The sequence below is a fragment of the Adiantum capillus-veneris genome, chromosome 20 (genome assembly GCF_014529385.1).
Source record: "Adiantum capillus-veneris isolate H3 chromosome 20, ASM1452938v2, whole genome shotgun sequence".
Classification (NCBI taxonomy): domain Eukaryota; kingdom Viridiplantae; phylum Streptophyta; class Polypodiopsida; order Polypodiales; family Pteridaceae; genus Adiantum; species Adiantum capillus-veneris.
The window spans coordinates 115777263-115788259 of NC_140950.1; the positions used below are offsets into that span (position 1 = coordinate 115777263).

At 41.8% G+C, this 10997-nt stretch overlaps 1 protein-coding gene across 1 annotated transcript in view; it reads left to right on the plus strand.

Moving 5' to 3' along the window:
- Positions 1-10675, plus strand: part of LOC147433135 (CDPK-related kinase 5-like) — a 30149-nt gene extending 19474 nt beyond the window's left edge. Inside the window, exons 8-11 of the mRNA XM_086492816.1 lie at positions 8804-8911; positions 8990-9052; positions 9128-9295; positions 10016-10675. Coding sequence (XP_086348942.1) covers positions 8804-8911; positions 8990-9052; positions 9128-9295; positions 10016-10150 — 474 coding nt within the window. The 3' untranslated portion in view covers positions 10151-10675. The remainder of the gene's footprint in view (positions 1-8803; positions 8912-8989; positions 9053-9127; positions 9296-10015) is intronic.
- Positions 10676-10997: the final 322 nt, after the last annotated feature.

A 10997-nucleotide genomic window follows, 5' to 3' on the forward strand; every position in this document is an offset into this window, starting at 1 on the left:
CCAAGAATCACGGTCCTAGATTCTCTGTGACACGATTTGAATGTGATCAGAATGTGATGTGATGTGATGTGACTGTCGACTTTGTACAAGTGCTGGATTTGTGTCGTCTAGTGCGTCGGTACTTAGAGTCAGTGTCTATTGAACTGGTTTATGACTGGTTTATGGCCTATGTCTGATTTTGCAGGCGTAATCGAGAGCAATTACAATTCTTTCAAGAGGGGAGTATGTCACAAACATGATGACGTGGCATGACCACCCGTAGACAGAGGATGCCGACGTGGCAAAACTGTACATCAAATTCGGAATTCACATTGACAGCTGATGACGTCGCAACTTGTACGACCCTCCGCAATTTGCGCTAACAATTGTACGGATTTTCCTAATATTGCGCTGGTTGCTTTTACTAGCAGCCAGTTGCTTTTGGACCAATTGCTTTTGAGTTAAATTTCTTTTGGGGCTCTGCTTTTGGTATCCCTTGTAAGAATAAATAGACTTATAGGGGCCTCACTCTTCAGAGCATCTGGACGTAGAGTTTGAGAGCAGAGGATCCCTCGTGTGTTGTACTTTGCTCAAGCATTAATATAATAAAGAAATACCGAAAGGGGTGCCAAGTTTTGGGGCCAATACCTTGGGGCACGGAACTACGCCGGGCTGTGTCGAGTCAAGTTTCTAAAGTTGTGAAGTATTTTAAGTGATTTACATGTATGTTGTGTCGAATTCTCGACTTGGGGGTGCGTTGTCCCGTGACAATGCCTATGACCATCCCCACAAGACCATACATCAACATAGCATGCAATTCACAAAATCAGATACTTAGTTCACACCGAAACATCGTGTTTCAATCATTCAATCTAGCCATCTCATTCCGTGTAGAACTCTTGATGCACCTAGATCACAATGCAACCATCTCATCCTTCCGAAGCTCTTGGTGCACTCACAAATAGTATCCAGTTATCTCATCCAGATAGACATCTTGATGCACTAGAATCGCATTCAATTCTCACATACTTAGCCATCACATCCAGATCTCGCACTAAGTTTAAATCATTCATCAACAAATAAAATGCTCGTCTTTCTGTGCATGTCAATTTTCAATTCAGTGCACATATTTTCATAAAGTCATTCAACAAAGTACTGTCAGTCTATTAGAATCCCTAAAACCTCAAAGAGAAATTAGCGACTTTATTCAATCTAGGCAATCTGTGACAAAGGAGTGGAATAGCTCCCCTCTTGTGCAGTCCGCACTGCACAAGATTCAACTTGTTGATAAGTAACTTGCTGATCGATAACTTTTGCAATAGACAATGCTAATATTCCAAAAGCTTCAAGTTACAACTCGCTCTAAAGAGAATTTGGGATGTTCTCCTCCTCTATCCAGTTTGCACCAGATTCAACGTGCTGATTGATAACTTTTGCAATAGACACTGCCAAGCTTCAAGGTTCAACTCTCTTTAAAGAGAATTTGCGATGTTCTCCTTCTTCATTCAATTTGCATCAAGGGCCAAAAAAGTATCCTTGGTCAAATTATTCAGTGGACCTAGCTTACTTTTCTGTTCCTTTCCTGTGCCCTATGACTTGTTGGTAGCCCTGCTAGCCTCCTTTGTCCATTGACACCTCAAGCTGAATCGTCGGAATTTGGTGATGAACCATCAATTGATTCCCTTGCTTCGTCGGAACCCTTGGATGCACTATCATCTAATTTCCTCACTTCTCTGAAATCCTTTGATGAACTTTCATCCGGTTCCCTTGGTTTGTCGGAACCTTGGGATACACTATCAATTGATTCCCTTACTTCTCCGAAATCCTATGATGAACTTTCATTCGGGTCCCTTGGTTCTTTCTCTTCACTGGAAGACTCTTGTCTTGTTGAGGTGGACACTGGCTTGTCCGTAGGATAAGTCAATGAGCCGGCATGCATACCAAAGCCTTGTTCGGCATGTCCCATAAGTCTCTAGATAGAAAAAGACTTTTGTTGTAGACAATATTGTCGAATCTCTGTTGGCAAACCACAAGAAAACCACTCAATGTGATCCCTCAAATTGACTTTCCAAATCGAGGACTCTTTGGGAGATCCATAATAAAATCCATGGCAAGACTCTACCAGGGTTGATCAAACAGATGCAAAGGTTGGAGTAACCTAGGCGTCTTATGCCGATCGTACATGACTTTTTGGCAAGCCATTGAACCAAGCATTCCTTGACATATGAACCGATGTCTCCTTTAAGGCTTGGTTGAGAGAAATATCTTTCCAATACTAAGGTCGTAGGGAGAACACCTCGGTGACTTTCATAAGGCGAAGCATGTGCTTCATCCATAATTTTCTTCCTCAATGGCATCGGCGCACAAATTGCTTGGTGGTGGTAGAGGTAACCATCCTAAATAGAATAGGGATATTCATTCTCTCCGTTTTGTAACTTGCTCTAAATGAAGGAGAAGTCTCGATCGATCGGATACAAATCTGGAAGTGATTCTAGTTCTTGGTGATATAGATAAGTAATTTCATTTACTCTTGGCCGTCTAGACAGTGCATTTGCATCCATGTTCTTAGTCCAAGCCGTATGAAGGATTTGGAAGTAAAACTCGGACAAAAATTTGACCCATCTCATTTGCTTCTCAGATAATTTTCGTTGCGTGAGAAATACCACAAACTCTGATGATCGGTTTTGATCACAAAATCCACTCATAGAAGATAATACTTCCAGGTAGACAAGGCTTGAATTATAGCCATAAGTTTGTTCTCGTAGATCAAGGCAATTCTGCATCCTTAAGCCGTCTACTTTTGTAAGCCATTGCTTTGGCTTCTTGGTTAAGCATTGCGCCGATGCAATCACCTGAAGCATCGCAATGAACCTCAAATGGTTTCCTTAAGCACCATGAAAATAAGACCATGGCTTAATACATACTTTAGCCTACCAAGGGCTCTTTGTTGTTTCGTTGCCCATCGAATTGGGATCTTCTTCCTTGTTATGTCATGAATTGGTCTTGCTACATGAGCAAAGACTTGGATAAAGCTCCGATAATAAAAACACAATCCCAAAAAGCTACTTACATCATCTTGGTTGGATCCATACTCACTTGGTTGTGGGAGACTAAAAGGCTGAGATAGAGATAGTGTATTTTTGTGAGAAAGAACTTAGTTTTCTTTGCATCTACATGCAACTGCATGTCATCAAAGAACACTCTTGTGAAAGCTCGGTGTGGACTGAAAATTTGATCCATCATTCGATTGAATGTGGCAGAAGCATTGATCAAGCCGAAAGGCAAAAATTCATATAGTTCAAAGGTAGTGCAAAAGGAAGTCTTATGGACATCCTTAGGGGCTATTCGTATTTGATGATACCCGCCCTTTAAGTCAATGCGACTAAAGAGGCTTGCATTGTCACAAACTGCTGATGTGTCAAGCCACTGAAGAATGGAGCCACTGTGCAGATCCCAGCCAAGGGGCCTAAACCCTAGAAGAAGCAGAAGCAGCAGAAGCAATAGAAAGATCTTACATTGGCTTGCTGACGTGGCAGAGTCGTACAGAATCTCGCATTTTTATGTTGACATGCTGTCGTGGTAACTGTATGGACAACCCGGAAATTATGTTGACCTGCTGATGTGGCAGCCTGTACGGATTTCCACGATTGGCTTGCTGATGTGGCAGTTGTACGGATTTTCGTAAATCACGCTGGTAGCTTTTGGGCATTGCTTTTGGACCAGATGCTTTTGAGTTTGAAGGCTTTTCATGTAAATTGCTTTTGGGGCCTAGGGCCTAGGCTCATTCTCTGGCATGCCTTTGGACGAAGGTGCAGAGGATGGAGTACCGGCGTGTGATCTCTCTCTTTTAGTTTCAATTGTTATTGAAGTGCTTAAAGTTTGTTCAGTCTGTTCTTTTCTATTGGCATGTGGTGCCCGTCTTGTGAGAGTGGTATCGGAGCATCTGGCGTGTGCTTTTCTGAAAGCATACCGATCCTACAAAAGAGCAGACAGAGTAAACCAGAGACTACTTGAATTTTTATTTGAAGTATCTTCGGGTCCCGACTCCGGACTTATTAGTCACTCCCACTCTTACTTCATTGCGCATCGAGCGTCTCCCGTCTTCACCACTCATGTCTACAGGGCTTAAACCAAAAAGATCACTTGCAAGAGAAGGATCTAAGATTTGTTTCGAGTCACTGTTTTTTTTCAAAAGCAGTGCCATACAGATGCTGATGTCTATAGCTACCAAGCCGCACACTGCAAGGACTTGGCAAGCTTTCAAGAAAATTTTTGCCCGAAGTTATATGGTTTCTGACATCTTCCTTTGAAGTGCAACTTCTGGCAGAGTGGGGTATCGTGAAATGCTTGCCATGGAAACCATACCAGATTATAACTTGAAATTTCTAACATCTCTCAGTAGATGTCTCTTCACGAATCACGAGTTGATGACCTTGGAGGTCCGATGTGATTGCTATGGCTTGGGACTACCATCACCGCAAGAGGAACACTACGTGTCCAAGAGCTGATGGACCATGCTGTGGTTGGCTACGACCTTATGGAAGGAATCGAACCCTAATTTTTTTGGTGTAGGTTTCAAGATGGAACTTGCAGGATATACATGTGGGCGGATGTGTTTTTTTGCACATCCGCCCACATGTATATCCTCGGGTTACATGAGGACTATGTTTGGACACTTCTCAAGGGTGGAACCTTGAGTAATGTCAAAGATGCTATGGAAACGACCAAGATGTAAATTATGAATAGATAACAATGTTGGAACTTGTCCCGCTCATACATGGACAACCATTCCAACCATGAATGTCGAGATTCTTGGTTTGCTTGATTCAACGTGAAATATATATGGCGTAGTTCATGCATTGATTGCAACTTTAGCACTAAAATATTCTGTACGCATGCGCTTGTGCGAGAGCATTAGGCTATAGCCATGATGGGACTATCTTCCTGGATAATGAAAACTTACACAATCTTGTGGATGCAAAATTGTTACAGATGGTGCAGATGAGGGAGAGTGACCACGAATATTGGGCTAGGGTAGCTCGCACTGAAGACATGGATGTTTGGAATATGATGTTTCACAATTCGGAGCTAGAATTTGGTGCCGACTAAGATAATATTTTTTTGCATGATATGCAACTTGACAAAGCAAATCTTATTTTTAATATACAACATACTTGTACATAGAGTCCAATGCATGAGTAAGAGCTTTATGTTGTGGTCCATGCTTTGAGAAAGTGGCAGCATTATTTATACGGCTCTACCTTTTTTGTGCTTATTTAGGATGGGTCTTGTGGTCTAACTTGTTAGGTGCAGCGGAATGAATGTTAGCGCTTTGCTCAAGATGAGTGCTCCGAACTGTGCTCAAGGTTCCTTTTGTTCTTATGGAAGGGAGAGCCTTCCGTTCTTAATAAGAGAGTGCTATGATCACAAACAAAGTGAATGGACATTGTGCATGCAAGTGTATGAGACTGAGAGATAGAGAGAGAAGAGAGATACGACACCAGAGACGTTGTAAAACCCTCCTCCGAAGGCCCCACTCTCGTCGGCGAGAGTGGTCTACTATTGATTGCACAAACTGGTACAATGGGAATGCATGTGACTGATGTAAGTCTAGGCTATGTCGGTGATGACAACGAGGCCGACACTAGGACTGAAATCTGCAATCTTTCTATTGCTGTCCAAAAATGCTATGGGCTGAAATCTGCTATGAGTCCAAAAACGCTTATTCTGGGACTGTTTCTGTAGGTCTTTGACGCTAAAAATCTGCAAGTGAAAACTGAGGTTTCTTTAGGCTGAAAACTGATGGTCTTTCCGTGTTGAATCTGCTACTCTTTAGGGGCTGAACTTGCAGGTTCTTCATTGCTGAAAACGCTGCATTGTTGTGGCTGAAAATGCTGCAAATCTGCAAAACGCTAGGTTGATGTGTCTGTCAAAAATGCTAGGTTGCTGGGTCTCCAAAACGCTAGGGCAAGGGTTTCCAAAAACGCTAGCTGACGGGGGTCTGTGGCGATGATCTTCTGATGGAGAAACGCCAGGCTGATGCTGTGGGTGGCGATGGTGCTTGATGAAGAAAACGCTAGATTTGGGTCTTGCTTGGAGGGAGGGGTCTTGTTGAGAAGTTGCTTGCTGAGCTTGGCTCCTGTTGCCTCTTCTGCCATTTAGTGCTAATCTAGGTTTGCTTATATACAAATTGCTCTACCTACTTTCCAACAAAAGTCACTTAAAAATATTAAGTGAAAAATGTCAAAAATAGGTAAAATAGACTAAATGCACTGGAAAATTCCCCTGAAGGATTGTGATGGATTCTGATGAAAATGCTTATGATCATGCTATGTGCAACGAGAGGATATTCATCTACACTAAGTGACTGGGCATGCACGGTCTACGAATAGACTCACAAAAGTGCCAGATCACTTCTAAATCTAGACTGACTCTTCTAAATCTAGACTGACTGGACTGACCGAACCCTTGTCGTGCTGTAGCTTGTCCACGGACACATAGGGTTGGATGTGTCACGTGACATGTGTGTTTGAAAGCAAGAAGCTTTGTGATGTTGGAATGCGTTATCCAACGTATGAGAAAGGGCTTTATGTTGTGGTCTACGCTTTGAGAAAGTGGCGGCATTATTTATAGGCTTTTACCTTTTCTGCATAGATTGATCATCAATCCTTGTGTTGTGTGAGGTTAGGGTGATCTTAAAGGTTGGAAGGTCGAATGGGTTGAACTACTGGAAGAATTTGACTGTGTGATCCAATACAATCGAGTCGTTGATGCACTCATTCGGATTCTTGCAGCTAATGATTTATCCACGATTGAAATCTCTCTCTCTCTCTCTCTCTCTCTCTCTCTTTGAGGGGTATGTTGTTTGGATTGTTATTTTGGCAAGATATGGAACGAGATCAAAGCTGGGCGTTACTTGCATACAGGCTTGGTGGGTGATCCGGAGACCCAAGTGAGTTGCCTTGAAGAGACAAGATAGAGAATACTCCGTTAAGGGTGGACTACTGTTCAGAAATGGAAAAGTCTACGTGCTGGAAATACGAGGTTCGACAAATTTTTTTGTTGAATGCCATGATGTTCACACAATAAAAAGCCATGAATTGATCGTTTTATTTGTTGATCAGCTTTATAAGCTGTATGGCTTGCTAGAGGACATTGTTAGTGATCGCATTAGTAAGTTCACGTGTTGAGATGTGTTTGCTCGCCTTTAAACGAAGTCGAATATGTCTTTGATCACCTTGAGTCCAATGAACAGACATTAGAGGATATGTTGAGAGCATAGGTCTCTCACATGCAATTTGATTAGTAAAGGCTGCTTTTGCAATTACAGTTTGCCTATAATAGTAGCAAGGATTTTGTGGCTGGTCATTTATAAAAGGAGGCCAAGGCCTCATTTGTAGACAACGACCTTTATTGGCAGAGTGCCTTTGGTCAGCTCACGAGGCTAAGCGTGTGCGAGTTCACCTCGACAAGGTAAGGTTGGGTGGTATGGGATGCTTGATCTTACAAATGTGTGCCTATGTCCTCGGACCCTAGCCCCAGCTTCGGGTTACTACCGGATGGTGGCCATGGTTGGGTGGTTTGTTTAATGCGTGTCCATAGGCAGCTAGGAGAGAGCCACGGCTCAACGACTCCGGCATGCAATTGGGCCTTGGGAGTGCATGAAGGGGCTGATTGGGCTGCAGATTTTCGGTCAGCAGGAGGGGGACTTGTGGCAGGTTTGAGTTAGGGAGAATTCTCTCTACTCTGTTTTTTTTCAGTGAGAGGGGGCTGACGGTGCTGTGCTTCAATTTTGTCGCGAAGGACCCTTAAGAACGAAATAGGAGTGCTGCTGTTCTTTTGAAGGCATGAAATTATCTGAAACTCTCCTCTTTAGCTTGGAGGACTTGTTTTCCTGTTTCTTTACATACTCTTTATGCATATCTTGGGATATGCCCAAGATCCTCTGCCTTGTGTCAAATAAACTCGAATTATTCTTTGAAGTATTCTCATGGGTACAATGAACCTCGGCTGAAAACTCTCGAAGCCTCTCTGCTTGTCTCCCCATCTGACATCATTAGTGATGTCACACTTGGCCTAGCAGGTGTACTTTTCATTATCGAGCTCTTGTTCTCTTGCAACATTAGGTTGTTTTTGTCTTTGCGTTTTTTTATTGGTTAGTATGCTGCTTGGTATTTTTACTGAGTAAAAATGGATTAGTAAATGGAGGTTGTGACTGTCCTGGATTTAGAAACAACTCCATTGTAAAGACAAGCAGTATGGTCTTGGAAAAAAAAATTACGAATGGCTGAAATGGCAGACATCGTTTTTGGAACTGATGAAGCTGAAACATACTAGAGGTGTTGATATTGGAATCTCTGTCAGGTAGAGATTCTGAATTAATGAGGATTGTAAGTGGCAAAAACAAGCCTATCAGCCAGTTGCATGAATCATTAAGTCAAAGAATGTATAGCCCCGTCCTCTTGTTTTGAACCCCTCTTCTGGAAACATAATTCCCCTCTAAGCTGTCCCCTGTTCCCGTCCCAGCTGTTTGGAATGCGTCCTATGTTACTATGCGACCTAAAACAAGGATAAGATCAGTACTTGCTTGAGAATCACATTAGCTATGAATATGAACACATCACTTGAAGCAAGTGCCATACATTGCTAGTTGTTATAGTCTGTAGAGCCATTGTGAGTACGCACGATCATGACAAGACTCGAAGAAGAAGCTCCTTTGCCTTAAGATAGTAAGCAACAATCAACATGCATATCATGTGTGATTGTGATGACAATTTTTTCAAGTCTTCTCTGGATGCAATTAGACTAACAATCTTTTTTGCAGGCATTTTCAAAGACTCTGTCTGAGGACGACCTATTCTATTTGAGAGCTCAATTTATGCTGCTTGAACCTAGCAAAAATGGTCGTATATCCTTGGAAAATTTAAAAGCAGTAAGTTGGATAGATGTTAGTGCCTTATATTCAAGCAAATATGGAAAGATTCTCACTGAAGGAGATTCCTTTTGTTAGGCTCTGATGAGAAATACGACAGATGCAATGAGAGATTCTCGAATGTTAGAGATGATTTCTTCTGTATGTGCTTCTTACTTTCTTTTAATTGAAGCGGAATGCACAAGAAGGGTTTCTTACCAGTTTATTTCCTTGCAGATTGATGCACTCCAATTCAAAAAAATGGACTTTCAAGAGTTTTGTGCTGCAGCTATCAGTGTGCCGCAGTTTGAAGGCCTTGAAAGGTGGGAGCAACAAGCACACAATGCTTACCAAATATTTGAGAGAGAAGGCAACCGGGTGGTGATGATAGAAGATCTTGCTAGAGTAAGCGCTTATACCACACCCGTAGGTCACATTCTTCTAGTTCATTCATAAATACGTAAAGTGGTTCTAGAGTATTCAAGTCAGATACACGAAGAAAGCCTGTAGAGTGGTCAAGGATAGCTTTCATGCTTTCATTTTAGGGAAACTTACCAAAAAGCCCCTGAAATTTGTGGAAATTCCCAGTATATCCTTGTACCAATTTTTGATGGATTTGCTCCAATTTTTGCTTAGTCTATTGTTTTCGACAATATCTTCTTTAATAATCTTAGAGAAGAATTTCGCCGAAGCTCACAAATAGAGGCATTTATGTCTCTAAATATGAACCATTTCATCTTGAGAGTCCAGAAACCATGTAAATCCTAGTTCAACCATCTTCTGTTGAGAGAAAATCATTCTTTGTATGAAGATTTGCAAAGAAAAATGTCTTTAGAAATGTTTGCGAGACTATTAAGGGGCATTTTGGGACTTTTGAAAAAAGCCAAGTGCATTTTCGGGTTTTTTGGCAAAATATTTTGGGAATTTTTGAAATTTGTGGGGTATTTTGGGAATTTTCACAAATTTCAGGGTAATTTTGGCTTAATTTTATCTTTCTACCAGTGAATTCATAGGCAAGTAACCTGTCAAGTTATTAGTGAAGGGGTGATCTGTCAAGTTATTGGTTTACTGTCAAATCTTCTGGAAAGGATGTATGACACTCTTTTTGTGGTTTTGGTAAAACAGGAGCTTGGTGTTCCACCTACGGTCCCTGCACATGTCGTGTTGCGTGATTGGGTGAGGCATAGTGATGGAAAACTTAGCTTTTTTGGGTTCACAAATCTTCTTCGGGGGATGCCACCTCGTAGTAAACCGCAATAACACACTCAGTAGCTATTTTGGTAGCATCAAACGATGTGATAATGGAGCATGCAACCCAAGCAGAACAGTAACACGGTGATCAAATATTTGCAATGAGCTGAGTGCTTGAAGATGCCATTGAGCCTGTGCTTGGTCCAACAATTGGGCGGCGGACAAGACACATAAGTGTGGAACCAATGCAGTCGTTGAACCTGTACAGGCTAAGGGCTTGTAAAGTAAAGAAGTTTGGTACACAGCGGGATTTCGAAACAGTACAAGATTTTTTGGCACTCGAAATTTTGGCCAAAAAAAGCATTGTTCTCATCTCTGAGCGTCCTCCCTAGCCAATTCTATCCATTAAGATTTTTACCTGTTTATTATGATGGGGATCATGATATATTTGTTTGCTTGTTGGGGTGTAAAAACACCTTGCAACAAGCATTTTATTCACTTGTCACCGCAGGTTTGGGACACGTGACTGATGTATTTTTACTGTTGAATTGTTGCCTCCATGTTCTGAGTAATTGAGCAAGTGGGTTTTGTGTATTACTCTGTCACAGGCATCTTATTGATGTGTCAGATATAATTGAGGATGCCTTGTGATGATACCACTGCCTGTGGCATTCATCACAAGGCATCCTCAGTTGTCCTAATGATACGTTGGATATAATTGAGAATGCCTTCTGATGATACCACTTTTGACACTTGATTGATGTGTTTTATTCGGAATTGTTGCCTCCATGTCCCGAGTAATTGAGCAAGGGGGTCTTGTGTATATATTCTGTGAGTAGTGTCGTATGAAGCTTTGGATGCCTTGTGATGTTGGCTTTGTTGGAGAAATCAAGCTGTATCCAATTCTATGGGGGTT